This window comes from Canis lupus, chromosome 4, assembly GCF_011100685.1.
Source record: "Canis lupus familiaris isolate Mischka breed German Shepherd chromosome 4, alternate assembly UU_Cfam_GSD_1.0, whole genome shotgun sequence".
Taxonomy (NCBI): domain Eukaryota; kingdom Metazoa; phylum Chordata; class Mammalia; order Carnivora; family Canidae; genus Canis; species Canis lupus.
This window is the reverse complement of record NC_049225.1, coordinates 5,730,110-5,749,403: the sequence shown is the minus strand read 5'-3', so window position 1 is coordinate 5,749,403 and position 19,294 is coordinate 5,730,110. Positions and strand designations below refer to the sequence as shown.

General features: G+C 42.5%; 1 protein-coding gene across 6 annotated transcripts in view; it reads right to left on the bottom strand.

Annotated features, from left to right (window-relative positions):
- The window catches only part of TARBP1 (TAR (HIV-1) RNA binding protein 1), an 81,849-nt gene extending 63,830 nt beyond the window's left edge, over positions 1 to 18,019 (bottom strand). For 4 of the 6 annotated variants that reach the window (XR_005357770.1, XR_005357769.1, XM_038533876.1 and 1 more), the window contains exons 1-9: positions 17,070 to 18,019; positions 11,537 to 11,634; positions 10,088 to 10,157; positions 7,632 to 7,780; positions 6,676 to 6,728; positions 4,889 to 4,986; positions 2,043 to 2,178; positions 1,380 to 1,476; positions 160 to 249 (exon numbers count right to left, since the gene is read on the bottom strand). Coding sequence is in view for 4 of the 6 variants with exons in the window: in XM_038533876.1 (XP_038389804.1) it covers positions 160 to 249; positions 1,380 to 1,476; positions 2,043 to 2,178; positions 4,889 to 4,986; positions 6,676 to 6,728; positions 7,632 to 7,780; positions 10,088 to 10,157; positions 11,537 to 11,634; positions 17,070 to 18,000 (1,722 nt within the window). In the remaining 2 variants the exon portion in view is untranslated. Of the gene's footprint in view, positions 1 to 159; positions 250 to 1,379; positions 1,477 to 2,042; positions 2,179 to 4,888; positions 4,987 to 6,675; positions 6,729 to 7,631; positions 7,781 to 10,087; positions 10,158 to 11,536; positions 11,635 to 15,235; positions 15,261 to 17,069 lie in introns of those variants that run through there. The other 2 variants (XM_038533878.1, XM_038533879.1) reach the window with 1 other exon arrangement.
- Positions 18,020 to 19,294: the final 1,275 nt, after the last annotated feature.

Sequence of the window (19,294 nt, the reverse complement as noted above, 5' to 3'; positions counted from 1 at the left end):
AGTTAGGTTCACTCAAAGCAAATACACAATATTAAAAAATCTGTCCATAGATAACAAGGTCAACATATTTTACATAAGTGGCTAGTGGTTGGGTTCAATTAGAAAACAATTTTTTATAACTCTCAAAAGACCTTATCATTAAATTAGTTTCAATCTTACCTCTGTCCACAGTGAGGTTCCTCGTCTTAAGGACTCCTCTTGTCTCAGAGACATGAGAAAAGTTGAAACGTCAGAAAGTGACACCTTTTCCTACAAGGGGGGCAGGTTGGGGGAGAGTGTCAGGGCAGTTTAAAAAAGTTAAGTTACTCATTTAAAAATTTTTAAGCGAATAAAATGAAATCACTGTAAAAGCAAGCTAACATACTATTTAAAATAGAATGTTACTAGTTAAATCAAAAGAAAGCTATCTTTTTTTAAAGAAAATAACTTTAGAAATGAAGATACTGACTACAAGCAATCAATACATTGTCATATAAAGTGGAAAATTATTTTATAAATATGTTCCTTATGATCAAGGTTACCAACTTAGAGACAAGATGGTCACTGTCTAAGAGCAAAAACAAAAACATCCTATAAAAAATTACTTATTACTTAAGTTGAAAAGTGATGCTTACTTTTCAAAGCCATGAAAATGACCCCCTATCTTACGAAAACCACAGAAATCTTTTCACTCTTTAGGCTGTATATCTTGAATTAAGATAGCTTGCCCTGGGCCAGGTGTCAGCAAAACCACTCACAGCTCTTTTGTAAATAGTGGCACAGAGCCACTTTATTTATAAACTGCCTATTGTTGCTTTTAAGTAGTTTTAACAGAGACTATGGGATATACAAAGCCTTAAAAAGTAAACTTTTTCTGGCCCTTCACAGAAAAAGTTCGCTGACCCTTATTCTCAGCAAGAATAGTGAAGGGGGTCTGTAAAAAAACAGATACTACATACTCCTTGAAGATCAATTTACAGGAAGATGTGCAGAAAAAGTATAGAGGAAACCAGGCAAAAGCTTCCAAGAGTCCTCTCCCAGTGGAGTCCACCAAAATGGGTTTAATTCCCCCAGCAACAAGCTGTGACAGCATGTGAAATGCTGTCTACCAGCGATGCTCCTTACAGACTCACGGCCCAGGGTTTTTATTGGGAGCTGGTCACAGCAGCACCCTTGCATAGCACCTACCAAGACTCCAAACCCCGAGAAGGAAAGCAGGGGTTCAGTAGGCACAGTACATCACTCTCCCTAGTAGCACAGGGAGAGCCCTGTTGAAACCCACATTCGTGGCCTCCAGCAAAGGCTGGCCCAACCCTACGAGCAGGGCTTTCGAATGATAGCATCACAAACTTGTAAACTGAAGCATCTTAAGTAAAAAATAAATGAATAAATAAACCTACCACATCTACCAAATTCATAGCTGTTTGAAGAAGATAGCACTGAGCTGCCCCTCTCAGCAGAATCTGATGGGTGATCATAGTGCACTGAAGAACATCCCTGATGCCAAAAAACAGAAACATGCATTTACATGCTCCCAAAGACAGTTTTGGTACTTTGTAAATATTGACAAAATTATTCAGAGTATCTACAATGCCCAACATAGAAAGTCACCATCAGTACAACTTCAAAGCTATTATTTCCCATCAAGATCTCTAGTAGAGCTCAATTTTAATAGGGCATATATCTCTTTCAAAGACTATACATGAAGATACTATTAAAGTACTAATTTTACATTTTTTGAAATCCTTTGCAATCAACATTACTGTTTGATATTTTACCTCTAGTTTTCTACATATCAATGTAATTTAAGAAAACCTTACTGGCCTTGTTTTAAAATGATCAAAATCCAAAATCATTCGTAAAACAAAATAAGCTCAATCATATAAACATATTTTTTACTTCTTAATATAAAATTAAGAGCTCAATTAAGAGCTCTTCAGCTCAAAGCCCAATGCCAATATTAACCAAAACCACTCACTACAGACTAAAGCAGAGGGGAAAACAGAATTTACTGATGGAAAGTGACTACAGATATAACCATATGTGAACATAGAGTAAATTACCTGAGAGCAAGGAGCCCGTCTACACCCAGGGCTTTACATCTTGGGACATTTGCCAAAGCCTTAGACAGAAACAAAATGGGAATGCCACACCAATGTCTACTTGTCATCTTCTGAATAAACTTTAAGAGGAAACTACCTGTAAGAAAATGTTTTAAAACATCACTGTTCCCAAGCAGCACACGGAAAGCTGCTCAACATCATTAGTCAGCAGGTATGAAAATGCAAATCAAAAACTATAATGAGATAGAACTTCACACCGGTGAAGACAGCAGTGGTCAAAAGGACAGACAATAACTATCTGGCATGGACAGAGCAAAGCTGGAACCCTCACACACTGCTGGTGGGAATGCAAATTGGTGCAGCCAATGTGGTAAACAGCTAATGAGCTAAACTGAGTTAAACTGAAAATTACCATAGGAGCCAACAATTGGCACTCTCAGGTATACACTCAGGAGCACTAGAGGTTATGTTCACACAAAAACCTGCATGTGAATATTCACAGGAGCATTTTTAATAACCAGAAGTGGAAACAATCTAGAGGTCCACCAAACTGATAAACGGATAAATAACGTGTGAGGTATCTGTACAGGAGAGTATTATTCAGCCCCCCAAAAAATGAAATATTGATACATGGATCATTACTACTCATTCATGGATGATTCTTAAAAACCTTATGCTAAGTGAAAGAAATCAGACATAAATTAAAAAGCCACATATTATAGGATTCCATTTATATGAAACGTCTAGAATTAGGGAGTGTGTAGAGAAAGGTTAGTGGCTGACAAGCTGGCAGGAAAGGAGAATGGAAAATGATCGATGGGGATCCCTGGGTGGTGCAGCGGTTTAGCGCCTGCCTTTGGCCCAGGGTGCGATCCTGGAGACCCGGGATCGAATCCCACGTCGGGCTCCCCCGGTGCATGGAGCCTGCTTCTCCTTCTGCCTGTGTCTCTGCCTCTATATCTCTCTCTCTCTCTCTCTGTGACTATCATAAATAAATAAAAATTAAAAAAAAATGATCGATGATGGTGATGAAAATATTCTTTCTAGGGGTGATGCAAATATTCTAGAATTAGTGGTGGTAGTAGAACTTTGTGAATGTACTAAAAACCAATGAAACGAACACTTTAGAAGGGCAAGTTTTATGGTACACAAATTATAGCTCAACAAACCTGTCAGAGGAAAAAAAAAATCAATGTTATTTCAATCTCATTCCTATAAGATAAGTACTCTACTATATTGCAGAGATTCTGATACCTGTGCAGCTATAATTTTTTCTAAAAAGTTTAAGGTGTAAGATCAATGTTTTTATTGTTAGAAACCATTCCTTTGTTGGAGAGGTTAAAGAAAAACGCGGTAGAAATTATTGATGGTAACTGGCCTCTGGTATTGCCATATGATAACATTAGATCCTTCTCATTCACTGTTTCTTACCTACTCTGGATCTGATTACTATTCGCCTACTTGAGATACCAACATAAGGTGCTCTGTTGTGCCTCCTCTGCTAGTACGTGATTTTGTACAGACTCTCAAATCATGCAAGTAGTATGATTCTGTTTCCTCTGATCATCACTATAGAAGACTTAAGAAATCCTTGGAAGCTCCTGAAAGGAGCCTGTGTTTTATTTATAAAATAATATTTTATATTTATTTATAAAATACCATGTACTTTAGATCTTCTAAGTACCCAACACAAAATTAGACACATTTAAGATACTCACTGGAAACTTGACTGAAAAACCTACGAAGTAGTAACTTGAGTTAACATTTTACTTGCTCTCTCTTCTGTTGACTAAGTTCCCACTTTTGTCTCATACCTCACTTGTGGCACAGGGAAGATGGTGATGGCTGAGCTACCATTTCACATTCATGCAACACACTTATAAATGTCCATGTGTGCCAGGGCCACAGACAGCAGGTGTTCATACTCTAGGGGTGCTCCTACCATCCCCTCTCCCTCCCAATCTCTCTCTCTCTCTCTGTACTGCTGATCTGGGATGTGCCAACATGGTCAGCAAAGTAATCCCCAGAGGGCTTACACTTCTCTGACTTCTGGCAAACCAAAGAACACCTAAGTTAGCTTCCCCATGAACTAGCTTTTTAAAAAAGTAATCAAAACAATTTTCTAGAAACCGAAAGTTGAGACACACACATCTTTTTCCTTTTTTATCCCTGATTTCTGAATAGATATTACCATTGGTCATTGTTTCACCCTATTTGCAGATGAAATACAAAAGGAAATGTGTTTCCTACCCAGGCTTGCTTTATAAACCACAAAGCCACAAGTGAAAAAAAAAGACCCAGGAAGGAGAGTTAAATCCTGCTGCTGCTCAACAAACAAAATAACAATAGTTTTGCTCTTTGCTTACCAACTTAACTCATCAGAAAGGAAAATAAATCCCTAATCTGAAGAAGTGGGTATTTCTAAGACACAAGGTCTTACATAAAGCAAGTACATTTTTCTTGTACCTGTTAAGTTCCTATCTATATAGGGACAGTTTAACCACAATGGATACTCTGCTTACAACTTTTTCCTAAACCCAGGTCTTCAATCAATTTTGCTAATTTTTTGGAAAGCAAATACAGAAAACTAGAAAAGATGACCAACTGCAACACACATTCTAAAATGACTTCCATACTATTCATGCCAATGCTGACAATACATGTTATATATAAAGGCAAAAATGTGTACCCAATTACAATGAAAACCTGCATAATTCTGATAAAATGTGTATATTCTGGAAAAAGGATAACACTGATTATAATAGTCATAGGATAGTGCTTTATCACAATATACTAAAAATTTTAAAGCTAATAAATTAAAAAAACTAAACTTTACTGACACATACTCTTTATTTCTTCTGGAAGAAGAGAAACATAAGTGACTAAAAACTTCTGCAATTTCAGTCCCAATGGAGAACCACTTCCTATCAGCTGGCCTGGGGACCTATAGACAAATGAGGAAAAAAAACAAATACTTAAAATTTACAAATAAGTATACTGAAACTAAATGAACTACAGCTCAAGAGTCTTTCAACAACAATCAGACCATTTTTTTTGGAACTTGCATTTTATTTTTCAGCGAAATTTTGAATATCCTTCTGAATATAAAATATCAGGGTCTTCTAGGAAAATGGACATGAGTTAGTATAGTAACATACTAAGTAGACACAGATTTCCTTTTTATGTTACTTTTCCTGACACATATATGAATCTTGCTAAAATAGCATAATTTTTTAAAAGTCAAAAATGATCATTTTCATTTATATTTTATTGTTCCCAACATGTAATCCAATGATTTTAAATCTTTAAGTATTAAATAAAAGAAATAACACTCAAAGAAAAACATATATGAGTAATTAATGACTTTTGCAAGAACATTTGGTTGTTAACATCTACTAAAGTCATTTTTTTTCCTGCTATATGCTTCTACCAGGAACATTATCTGCTAATTGAACACATTAGAGTGCAAGGAAACTGAAGGCATTTCATAATAAATGTGTCTGTCGACTCCTTTAGAGGCACCAAGCAGGTTTTACTGCTTCTCCAGCTGTCTAATTGCTTCACAGAACTATTCAATAGTAATGAGTTATTTGAAAACTAATTGGCAAATCAAGTATTGCTATGCTCTTTCAATATTTATTAAAGAAAATTAAATATTAGTATAACTTAGCACAAACTAAATTTAAACATTCTAAAGAAACTGGCAGTGGGTGGGGAGGGTGGTCTGTTTAGAGCTATTCAGAACAGAAGACTTGCAAGTATAAATTTAGTTCATCAGTATTCAAAAAACAACTTAAGTTCAAAGGCAGGGAAATATTCTGAAGGTGTAATTCAAGGGTACAGATAATGCTCAAAAAAACGAGGCTCTGGCACAATACTGACAAACTCTCCTCGCTGTCTAACTTTCTGAAGGGAGAGAAGAGGCAAAGAAGTGACAGATTCTTGGTCTCTTGGTCATGGCAGCCTCTGTCACATTTGGAAAGAGCAAGGTTAGTGAGCCCTGTGGCATCAGGACTAGAATCGGATGTACTGCTGGGAACTTGTGGGGCTTTTCACATGGATGGAGGTGGATGGATGGACAGACGGACCCTGAAACAGACACAGATGAGTAAGTCTGCTCAGCAGACATAGCTGGGAAACCGAGAGAGAATAGTCAAGCAAATGTGGTAACAAGTTAACATCGGGGGAACGTGGACAAGAGTTACGTGGGAATTCTCTGTATTATCCTCGCAGATGTTTCTAAGTTAAAATAAAATTTTTTCAAAAAAGGGGAAAAAAGGTGTAGAATGTTGGTTAGCCAAAGTCACTACCATTTCCAAGAGAGCAGGAGTCAGAGCAAGGGGAAGAAAGTCAGCTCAGCGAGACATACTCTCCATAAGCCCAAGAGTAGAAGGGTTCAAGGTCAGAAAGACAACAGAAAACAAAAAGAGAAGAATACTTGGTACAACTCACAGAAGAGCAAAAAGAACAAACACAGAAGGGACTTCACAATAAGAAAAAGTTGAATGTCTATTCAGCACCATGTGTGATGTACCAAATATATGGAACAGCCTGGTCATATTTCACAAACGTTCAATTTCTATATCAAGAACATATTACTACATGGCTGCTAGATAACACAATGTTTGCTTACCTGATGTACAGAGAGCTTTCTGAAAGTGCATCCATTAGTGGTCCAATGATAAACTAAAACAAACAAAAGATGTAATTAATAATAAGTTTCAGCTGCAACTTTGAAAAGTTGGCTGCCCTGGCTGCATATCCCAACAAGGCTGCAGACAAGCTGTTCTGAGCAAAGCTGATCTCTTACACTGTAGGCTAATTCAAGGCTAATTCTGGAGGGTACTTTAATTCCGCCACCACAACAAAATAGGTACAGAATTTTCCCATCTGATAAAAACTTAGAAGAAAGATCACACAGGACCAGAAAGGAAGAAAGGAGCCCAAAGGAGAAATACATGGTAGAAAATAAGCATAGTTACAAAGGAAAAGCAAGAGAAATATCAAAAGAAAATGTAAACCCCTGTGCCTGGGAAATAAAATGGGATCTTCAAAAATATTAAAAGACATTGGGTCAAAAAAGCAAGTGTATAAGAAGTGCAGGAAGGACAAGAGAAGGTGGAAAATGATACATATCAAACCATGACAGCATGTCATCAATCAGGAGGGTTACTAGGTTTACTAGAGGGTATGTGCCCTCTAAGTGAGGGAAAATACCATACCCTACAGGATCATGTGACTCATCAGCGCTACAGGATCACAGCTACAATTATTCAGTCTCTCCTTTGTGTGATTTCTGACAAATGGAAGTATAGACGCTAATGTAGCTCAAAAGGCAATCTCTGCTTAGTATCACAGCTAACAATAGTTCACTGGCTCAGAATGGGGGAGAAGTATCACTAAACAAATAGTAATAATTCAAAGATTTGGAATGGTGAAAATAGCATCATTATGCAAATCTATAAAATATCACTTGCTATGAGAGAGTATTTGTATATTTTTTTGAAGATCACATGATGATGCAGCAAATGTCTTTACCTCTCATCTCCTAACAAAGAGAGCAAGGAGGAAGAAAAAGGCTGTCATTACCTCAGAAAACTCTGGTGAAAATGGAAGAATCTTTGTTTCATACAGCTCCAAAAAATGGATAACACCTTCTTTGGTCAGGATTTTATTTTCACTTTCAAACATTCTTTTATAAATACACATATGCCAGGATGGGTGAAACAGCCAACATCCTGTGGAAATAAATGCCTGATGTTGACACTGATTCTCACACTCTTGCTCTACATAGACTATAGTCTCATAAATCAACACAGTTACACACAAACACGCTAACTTCATTAGAACGTATAGTGAATTTATAAATCCATCCAAGGGTGTTCACTAAGAAACCACATTCAGGCATTTCGTTTAGAAAGACTCCAAGCAAGCATCTGTCTGCCTTTGGCTCAGGGTGTGATCCCGGATTCCCAGGATCGAGTCTTTCTCCGAGCTCCCTGCATGGAGCCTGCTTCTCCTCCTTCTGCCTGTGTCTCTGCCTCTCTTTCTGTGTCTCTCATGAAGAAAAGAAAAAAGAAAGAAAGAAAGAAAGAAAGACTGCAAGCAACTTTACTGAGAACACAGCACACAGAAGTTAACTATTACCCCATGCACATAGGTTGGAGCTTCGGGTTTAGAGTGATTTCAAACAATCCTTGTCACCCTACTTCAATCCACTTCTCCCACAGAAATCTGAAACTGTCACTCCTCTACTTAAAACCCTTGATGGCTTCTCATACTCTTGAAAGAAAATCTGAATGAGTCATGAGGCAACCCTGACAATAATGCCAACATTACCCCACCCTCCCATGGCCCCCACCTGCACCACCCTGGTCCTCTGCCTCACTGAGCTGTTCCCACCTAAGAGCTTTTGTACTCTCTGCCGTCTCGATTCTGAGCTCTGATGTTATCCCTGAGGTGGGCCTCTCTCCAGTATACCCCCCACCCCAATGTATATTCCATTTCAGTCCCTTGTTTGGTATCTTCATACGATTTATCATTACAACTTTTTCTTTTCATGGAAAAGAGCCAAAACTTAAGTGAAAAACAGTACATCTGTCTCACCACTTTATCCCTAGCACTAGGCATATACTGGATGCTAAGTGAATTTCTAAATGAGTCAAAAAAAAAAAAAAAAACCTCTGCCTCTCAAAAATGGAATAAACCTGCACCTTGGAGATATTTGTTAATTCTTTTGAAATATCCTTTAATTCTTCTAGAAAAAAATTATTCAGTATTTTTAACTCATGACATTCTAGATATGAACTGGTCCATTATTTGTTATTTATGCCAAAGATGCTTGCTTGTTCAACGCATTGGCAATGGTAATTTTTCCACACCTGTCATTGCTATTTGATTTGGTTTGCCAAGGGCTGTGGGCAAAACGTGGTAATAAGAGAATTATTCTAATAGTAAATGCATAAGTGAAGTCACAATAGGATTCAATTAAATTCTAGCCCCAGGTGACTATAGATTCTTACGGTCTGTGAAAAATCCCAGTCTATCAGAAACAACCACAGCACTCGACTGGATAAAGCTCAACTCCTAAGGGGTCGAACTATTAAAGTTGTAATTATCTGGAGTAGGCACTAAAATCCATTTACCCAGGTTAATTCTCACGGGTAAACACAATAATGTAGCAGCTGATCATTTATACGCATATGAAACACGGTCAGCCTGCATTTAGCTATTTTGCTGATACAAACTTAATCTCATAAAATAATTTTAGGAACCTCCAGTTTTTTTCTATTTCTCCTAAGAAGCTCTTGAAACACAATACTGATTAAAGGCTTAAAAACCATACCTAAAATCATATCATGGCCTTTCCTATGAAGTCCAAGATACAGAATAACCGAAACCCCCAAAAAGTAACTAACAATGAAACAGATACAGAGAATGAGAATGGAAAGCAGTTAAAATATATAATACCAAAGAACCACTATTAAAAATGTAGAATATATCATCATTAAAACATTCCTAAAGAGCTCTTATCTCTTGAGGGTGTATACTCAAATAATGACAGATAACATGATATGCTGTCAGGGGGTGACCGTCATGGTCCGTGGTAGGAGAGGCAACAAAGGACCAAGGCACAGGCTGGTCACGTGCCGGTCACTGCTGAACTGGGTGGTGGGGCTCAGTTTACATATTCCTCTCCTTCTGCAAATGTCTGAAATGTCTTGTAATCAAAAGTTTACAGAATTAACCATACTGCTAAACTCCGCAGCCATTTAAAGGTATGTTCTAAAGGACTATTTGAGGACATAGGTAAACGCATCTGGACATACTGCAAAGTAAGACACAACGTTATGAACAATAAATCCAGAAGGCATGTGTCTGGAATGTTAACAGTTGTTCTCTTGGTGGGAGCAGATGCACGTTTTCTGTTTTACACCTTGATAGTTTTTCCAAATTCTCTATAATGAATGATGGTTAGTTATAATATAAAGGGGGGAAAAGAAAACTATAAATGTTGCAAAAATCAAAATAAAAGTAACCATTACCATCTTCCTCTGACACTGCATATTCAAACAGACTCTTCAGCTTTGGTAAAACGGGCTTTATAACATGGATCTGAAAATAAAAACAAAAAAAACCCCTATGAAATAAAGACTCTCCTTTAAAAATTAAGATGAACTTTAAAACTTTAAATACCAAGACAAAACTTAGTTTCATCTATTATACAACAGTAGTCCTTCTGTTTTCTCCCCACATAAAAACTGTGCAGAAGGTGCCTGATTCTTCCAGTTTTTATATCACATAAATTCCAGTATATGAGACTCAGTGTGGCAAAGCTAATAAATACAACCTAGGATGTAGTGACAGGAATGTCTCATTTGTAGAGTGAGTATCATAAATCATGTCATGTAATCCTCAACTGTCTTGGGAAATACGCAGGGCTGATAATACCACCAGCTTACAAAGAAGGCAAAAAAAAAAAAAATACTCTCTTGAGTCCCTCAAGTGATGTTCAAGGTCACATGTGTAGACTATTGTAGATAAATGTAGGTAAATTAGGGTTTCTAAATAAATTACAGGGGTCCCAGGTATCTACTGATTAAGGAAAACCATAAAAGTGTATCTGAATTTGGAAATGCTTTCTCTGTTCCTCATGTATATTTAGCACATGAGTAATTATTTTGGTCCACCAACAAAGCTTGGTGCTCACTTGGGGTGACACCTAACAATGAGGACACAGATGGCCAGCCCCCCCACAAGTCTGCAGCTGACACACCAGGGGGGCCTGCACCACCACAGGTTCTCCAGGAGTGATCCCAGAGCAGCAGGGGCATCATCTGGGAACTTGTAAAACACATGAATTCTCAGGCCTCACCCCCAGACCTATGGAATCAGAAACTCTGGGGACCAGACAAGCAATCTGTACTTTAACAAGCCATATGGGTAATTCTAAGGAATGTTAAAGTTTGAGAACCACTGTACTAAGTGAGGTCATCTTAAGAGATTCCGCTCAATTTAAAAATTCTGTAAAAGTTAATTCAAAGGTAACTGAAAAAGATTTTTCAAGTTTCCACTTGCAGGACCAGGTACACAGATCTAAGAACTAAAACAGGAAGGAAGGTAGGCAGGCCAGCTACAAAATTAAAGGGCAATTATTTACTTAACTTTACCACAAATTGCCTTAAGTAACATTTTCCTAAGTCTGTATTTCTTTGGAGATTATGCATAACGCTGAGAAAGTACAAACTAACACTTCAGAACTCAAAGTCAAGACTAAAACTCTTTGAGTGGCAATTGAAGTCAATTAAAAAGTATGCTTTAATTTCCTGAGTTAACATTCAGATTTAAATTGCATTTATGCCAGAAAACAAAGTACACATATCTCCTATTATTCTTTACTCAAACTGGTCTTTCTGCATTGCTTTTACAAATGTTTGAAAAAAAAAATCAACACTGCATCAACATAGGATTCATTAAAATATGAAAACGCTTACCTGATTTCCTTCTAGAGTTTCCATAATTAAAATATAGTTTTCCCAAAACTTTAGAAGCTCATCCTTTTTCTTCTCAGACCACCAAAACAGACTTGGGCCTGATATGGTTTAAAAAGGAAAATTAGTTACTCCTTTGTAGACTTGATAAGTTTCTTAATGACAGTCATTTTTAAAATAATGCCACTACTACCAAATATTGTATTCTCTAACAATGGAGGGTGTCCCTGTATCAAAGTCTAGATAGGAGGTTTGGGCTAATAAGAATCTCCAAAGGTTTGGTTTTGTTTTCTTTTAATTAAGATTACTGTTTTAGAGCTTTTGGTAGGAGTCATGGATTTGAACACATAAAACCCTATTTTCTCTCCCTCAGAACCTCATTATAACAGTCAAGGATTTTTCAAAGGCAGAAACCCAGAAGAATGGAGATAAGGGGAGCACACAACAGTAGTGAAACTTAGTTTGAAAATCAGAGAAAAACCAAGCAGTCTCAAGTAAAGTGAATATAAAGTGGCAAATGGTAAGCCAAGAAAAAAAACTGATTTACACTTGAACATCTTCCCATACCTAAGGAACTGGCAGCAAAAGCTACTCTGTAAAGTAGAGGTGAAAAGCAAGGCTAAACTTAAGGGAGTTTTGTTCTGTGTGTTTAAGAAACAGACCCTCTGCGCCCTTTCTGGTGCTCAGACTAGGAAAAAGCCTGGAATTTATTTTCTGGAGAAGGTAAAGTGGTAGGTCTCTGGATTCAGATGCATCAGACCCTACTAGGGTTGGGAATAAGTGAACATGTGTGCTCCCAGGGTGCCAAGACCCCCTTCTACCTGCCCTTTCCACCATGTGAGCCCCTCAGGTCCCAGAATGCTCACCAGACCTTCACTACATGGCAGCAGCCTAGAAGGTCTCCATGGAATCTGGCCAGCCCAAGAGGAAAGACATGAAAATACCGCCACCGGAGATTACCCAATCTGGCGTGGCCAGATCAGCTTGCAGTGAAGTTCACGGTTGCAAACACCACTTACATGTTCTGAGCTTTAAACTTGATTTGGGTTCCTTATTTTTTTTTTTTTTAATTAAAGGTTTATGTATTAGAGACAGAGGGAGAGAGAGCTCGTGAGCAAGCTGGCGGAGGGGCAGAGGGAGAGAAATCCTTAAGCCAACTCCTGCCAAGCGTGGAGCCCAAAGCAGGGCTTGAACCCTTGACCCAGAGATCATGACCTGAGCTGAAACGAAGTTGAAGCAACCTAGGCACCGCACTGCTTCCTTATTCTTAAATATAAACAGGTATCTAAGGATCATGAGCTGTCTGGGGAAACATCTACATTGAAGATCAAGACCAAAACAAAAAGAGGAAATCTGGAGAGAACAAAACTATGCAGGAGGAAGAAAACCTCACGCTGTCTTAAGAACAGGATACTATTAAGGGGACATTGTAAGAACAAAAAAGATCTCATGAGAATAAAAATTTGATAGCAAAACCCAGAAACTCAGAGAAACAAATGGAAATAAAGTTGACAGAGTTACCCAGGAAATAGAACCAAGAGACAAAATCCTAGGAAACAGGACAGAAGACATGTCTTGATAACCAGTCCAGGGGCTTCAATATCCAACAAGAGAACAGAATGCAGAGAGGAAGGGAGGAGAGAAACTAATTCAGGAAAAGTTCCCAGAACCAAAGAACATGACTTCCAAATTGACTAGATCCACCAAGTGCCCAGCACAAGATGAAAACTGACCAGCACCAAAACTGTGAAATTTCAGAATGATGAGGCACAGTCCCCACTAACTTCCATGGAAAAGAAACAGAGCACATATAAACAAGCACAATTCGGAACGGCTTCAGATAGCTCAGAGCAACACTGGAAGCTCGAGCTACAAAGACAATAGATCACTGCCTTCAAAATTTTGAACGGAAACATTTTCCAAGCTAGAATAATACGCCCCATTGAACCATAAATCAAATGTGATGGGAAAACAAAGGCATTTAGACATGCTTGGTCTCAGCTTCCACTTAGGATAGAGAAAGCTACAGAAGAATATTCGTGCCATACTAACAGAGAAAAGGCTGGATAATACACATAATCCTAAACCCCTGAGACTGCAATGCCATCAGGGGATCGGAACTCCAAAAGACAGGAAAACTCTCTCCAAGAATAGACAGGACACGTGAAATGAATCTACCTCTGGCCAAGCGCAGGAAGAAGAGGTGATTACCAAAAAGTAGTTTTAAAAAGACAATGAGGGCCACCTGGGTGGCACAGTTAAGTGTCAGTCTCTTGGTTTCAGTTGAGGTCACACTCCCAGGGTCACGAGATCGAGCCCCATGTTGGGCTTTGTACTCAGCAGGGAGTCTGCTCTCTCTCTCTCTCTAAATACGTAAAATCCTTTTTTTAAAAAAAGGGATAGGGCAGCCCGGGTGGCTCAGTGGTTTAGCGCCTGCCTTCAGCCCAGGGCGTGATCCTGGAGACCCGGGATTGAGTCCCACATCGGGCTCCCTGCATGGAGCCTGCTTCTCTCTCTGCCTGTGTCTCTGCCTCTCTCTCTGTGTGTCTCTCATGAATAAATAAATAAAATCTTTTTTAAAAAAAAGGGGGGATAAAAAAGACAATGAACATTTGATGAGTTTTTCAAGGCTGGGTGTGGGCTAGTTTGACAGCTGAGAACTCCCCAAGGGAGTCTGCAACCACTCACCAGTTTGTCTCCTTGGGCATCCCCCAGGTACTCTAAGAAAGACTGTGGGAAAAGCAAGAGACTTTGGAGCACAGGCATATAGGCCCACCTAGGTTTGAGAGGACAACAGGTCTAAACCCATCCCAGCCCTACAGGAGTACAAGGTGGTGGTCAACTACTAAAGCCTATCTGCATCCAGGACCCTCCTCCAACATGAGACCAAAGCTGTCTGCCCCTGGAGGAAACCCTGCCACATCCCCCACGCCTGTCCCAGTCCTGACACAGGCAAAACCTGGCTGCCCTAGGGGATGAAGAGAAAACCTGCTTCCCCAACCCCATACTGGCAGGAGGAAACCCCCTCATGCCTGGAGTCCTGCACTGATAAAAAGCAGGTCGGCTGCTGTGGGGGGAGGGCAGGAAACCAGAAGTCAAGGTCCCCAACACAGATAGGAGCAGAATGCAGCCACCACAGGAGGGGCTGAGGGAATCCTACACCCTTCCCTAAGTAGGGAAGAGTGGCAGAGGTTATCTGCCACTGAGGAGAGAGCAGAGATGGCAAAAAGGCTGGAACCCTGAGTTTCAGGCAAATGGGGCCTAAGAGGCTGGAATGGAAGAAATGAAAATATCCCCCCACCTTCACCCTCCATCTCAAGCCTTGCACTACGGAGTAGACATCAGCGGTCTACCCGCCAAGGGAAGGACCAAAGAAAGCATGAAGCAAACCCCATCTGTGGTATTAGCATCAACAACTTCAGAAAAACAAGAACAGTGAGAAAAACCTTTAGGGATTCCTGGCTTCACATTAAACACAAGGTAGCGATACCCCACAACCATACCAGTAAAAAGATCCAAATACAACTTCCCCATAAACTAGTGTGACCCAACCCCCAACACTAACGGTCTCACGGAAGAGGACGATCACCCGTCTCTAGGAATGAATACCTACTTCACTCTACTGAAAAGAGTGACCCCACTGCCCAGAGATAAAATGAAAAACAAAACCAAACTTAGAGACGGCCCACGTAGAAGACTTACACATGACAACGATTCACGTGTTAAAGGATCTAGTGGAAAAGGTAGACAACCTATAGAAAGAGATAGGGAATGGAATTAAATATCAGAAGGAAATAAACAAACAAAAATGTACCAGGGGTGCCAGCATGGTTCGGTTGGCTAAGGGTCTGGCTCTTGGTTTCAGCTCAGATCATGATCTCAGGGTCCCGGGATCAAGCCCCCGTCAGGTTCTGTGCTCAGCGCAGAGTCAGCCTATCCCTCTCCCTCCCCTAGCTCATACTCTCTCTCTCTCTCTCTAAAACAAATAATCTTTAAAAACATATCAGACACAAAGGATCCTTTGATGGATTTATCAAACATGCTCTGATAAAAATTATCTCTGGAAGATGCCTACATCAAAACGAGTGCATAACCCAAAAAAAAAGGGGGGGGGAATACGAATTTCAAGAAACAAAAATTCCAAGTGAAGGCAGACCTAAGAACGGCAGCTGCACACCAGGCTGAGCTTTCAAGAGACTTCTTCATGAAAGTGATCTGGCTTGTACAAGGGAGATTCAGGCAACTAGCTAACACTTTGAAGCCGAACCAGTGATATAGAGAGAACCAAACAATTTTTTAAATGACATTATTCCAGGAAAACCTTGCAGGAAGGAAAAAGGATAATCACAATTCACTTCATAGATCATCTGTGAACAGCATTATCAGTCATAATTTTGTAAATGTTGAAATCACATTAAACCAAAGTATAACTATTGCGAATGATTTTGATGTGTCCAGATTATTGGAAGACACAGAGTTAAGTATCAAAATAATCAGCTAAAAGAGGTACAAGTGGTTCCTCACTGAGGGAGGAATCTGGCCGTGGCCAGGGAGCAAAAACTATTGCGTATCTTTAAAACTCTGCAGAATGACTCTCTAAAATAAATGACTTTAATTTTGGTAATTCAGAAAGTGTTCTCCAGTGAAAACTCTTTGTTGGATGATCAGGGACTTGTGGACTGTCAAAATATTTACAATCTAACATTTCAGACAAACATGAAAATCTACTCACAACTTCAACCAAACAAAAATCAGCTACGTTGAAAAAGTCGAAATCTTCTATCTATTGGGACAATTTTGAATCAATCTATTTTGGTCTTGGATGACTCAAAAAGATGACTGAAGCAGGCTTTCACACAATTCCGTGAACAAACCAATCAACAGTAAGTACCAAACTGAAGGGAATCACTTCTAGTTCAGCCACTTGTGTAATAAGGGAGTAGGAAGCATAGTCTCAAAAGGCTAAAAAAAAAAAAAAAAAAAAAAAAATTCCGACTCATCCTATTAAATCAACAGCGAAAATATCCTCAGAAGATCGACTTAAGGACCATACATTTAATAAACTGTGGCTACCTCTCAGCAAGGGAATTGCCAAGGTTAACTTACGAAGAACGTGAAGATTTATTTCTAGGACAGAATTCTAACATTCAAAGCTCAGTGTTCAGTACAGGTAAATGATTTTCCTTTCAATCTGACGGATGCTAACCCTTCCTTCCTATTAGGGTGGACCTACACGAGATGCGCAAACTTGGGCTGCAAAATCCCGCTTGGGGGCTCAGTCACGTTCCTGATCCTTCCGCGGGGGCAGGGTTGCGCCCTGCTCCGGGTCAGAAAGGTCAGGAAATGCTGACGGTTCTCAGCTGCAGGGATCTGTGTCACCTGGCGCACGCCCGCCAGGTGAGGCTCCCAAGGGTTCCGGGGAATACACAGCAGGCAGGCACGGGGGCTGGAAGCAGGAGCCCGCACCCCGCCCCCCCGCACCCGCACCCCAGAAAGCCAGGCGGGGCTGGCGGGAAGCAGAGAGGCAAGCAAGTACCGGTTCCTTCCTGGGGCCCGCAGGTGCAGGGGGCCCCCAGCTCCGCCGACACCTCCACCGCCCGCTGCAGGAGGTAGCGCGCGCGCCTGCGCGTCAGGGCGTCCTGGGCCTGGGCCAGCCCCGCCTGCACCGTCCTCCAGAAGCGCCAGCAGCGCCGCGCGTCCGGGCCCTCCTCGCGCGCGCGCGGACCGCGGCCGGCGCCGGGCTCGGGCAGCAGCCTCTCGGCCAGGGCGCTCAGCACCAGCAGCTGCGGCCCGACGCGGCCCGGCCCCGAGGGCGCCCCGGCCGCGACCAGCCCGCCCCACACGGCCCGCAGCGCCGCCCCGCCGCACTGGCCCAGCGCCGGCAGCAGCCGCCCGGCCGCCAGCGCCGCCGCGTCCTCCGCGCGCCCGGCCCCGGCCCCGGCCCCGGCCCCGGCCCCGGCCCCGTCCGCGCCCAGCGCCAGGCCCAGGGCGGCCCGCGCCACCCGCTCCAGCAGCGGCCCGTCCTCGCGGGGCCGCAGGCAGGGCCCGACGGCCGCCAGCACCTCCACGGCCGCCTCGGCGCCGGGCGCGGGGCCCGCGGCCAGCAGGTCGCGCAGCGCCTCCTCCGCCAGCGTGGCCGCCAGCTGCGGGCCCCCGGCGAGGCGGGCGCAGGAGCGCAGGGCGGCGCCCGCAGCCCTCAGCACGCGCCGGCGGTCGGGGCCGCCCCCGGGGCGCCCGCGCAGGCCCCGCAGCAGCGGCACCAGGTACCCGGCCGCCACCTCGCGCGCCGCCTCCGGGAGCGGCCCCGCGCCCCCGCCGCCGCGCGCCGCCTCGTCTTCCAGCCGCTGCAGCAGAAAGCGCAGCGTCTCCACGCGCTCCGCGGACGCCTCCCCGCGGCACAGCGCCGCGAGCAGCGCCCGGGGGTCCCGGCTCTGCGACAGCAGCGCTTCGGCGAGGACGCACTCCATTTGCCGCGCGCGCCGCCGACGCCCGGCGCCCGCACGAGGGGCGTGCGCGTGCGCGTGGAGTGTGCGTGCGCGTGCGCGGCCGGCCGGGGCGCGCGTCGGCAGGGAGGGGGCCTGCCGCGGCCGAGCGCGGGCCCCGCCCGCAGCCGGCTCCCCCTGGCCCCGCCCTCACTAGCTTTTCCGAGACCCGAGCCCCCGGTTAAACGTCCCTGTAGGTGGAGCTTCGGCTCCCACCGCTTCCTGCTTGGAGGTGGGCCTGCCCGGACCCTAAGCCAAGCAGCTGTGCGGTGCGCACGCGGGCCGTGGGTGCCCCCGGGTGCCCTTCACAGCCACCGAGCCGCTTGTTGTCACCAAGGCGCAGGCTGGCGCCACCCACAAAGATACGGACACGGTGGGTCTGAGATGGTTAGGGACGCGCGCCAAACAAGAACCCCCAAAACCAAACAGCAGCAAACCAACCCACGGAAACGTGAGAATGGATCAGAGGCGCTGAAAAGCACGTTAGCTATGTTTTGGGGACAGGGCTGAAAAGAAGAGGCCCACCCCTGCCTTTGCCGGGCCCAAGCCGTAGCATGCACGTGTTTCTACACGATGCTCGTGTTCTGTGCGATCTCAAAGATTGTCCATCTATGTATTTCCTGCGTTTATGACAGCATCTACTGCTACGTACAAGAACAAAGCCTCACGTTAATTAGCATGACCCTAACTGGTTTGACTCCTGGCTTAGTCCCAGGCAAACTGAACCTGTGAGTTGGGTTTTCTTTGCCTTCTAACCATAAAGATCTCTCCGGTAGTCAGTGGAGAAGACACTATCCCACCTTCGAAGAGCTTGACGTGTAATAAACATAATTGGTAAGGTATAATTTAAAGTCATCTAAAATTAAGGTTATTTTATATCATTTAAAGTCGTTTTTATAGTTTTGATTTTGTGTAATTGAAAGTTTACTTAAATTTAAAATTACCGGACATCTTAGATGCAAGATTTTTTCCCCCGCTTTCAGTCATCCAGTTTTTCATTGACAGAATGCATAAATGGTTCTATTGTAAACCCGCTCGCAATATGTCAATAAATATCAATTGCCTTCAACATATAATATGCCAGTAAATAATCAGTTTCCCTCAACATCCATTTTTCATGTACCTATCAAACAAAAATGGACAAAACTCTCAGAGCGACACCAAATGAAGACAAGAAAATGGAGACCTCTGAAAAGTTATTCGTTGTATCACACAGATACCACTTCACACCCATTAGAATGGCTGAATTTTTCAAAACTGAAAAGAGCCAAGGATGTGG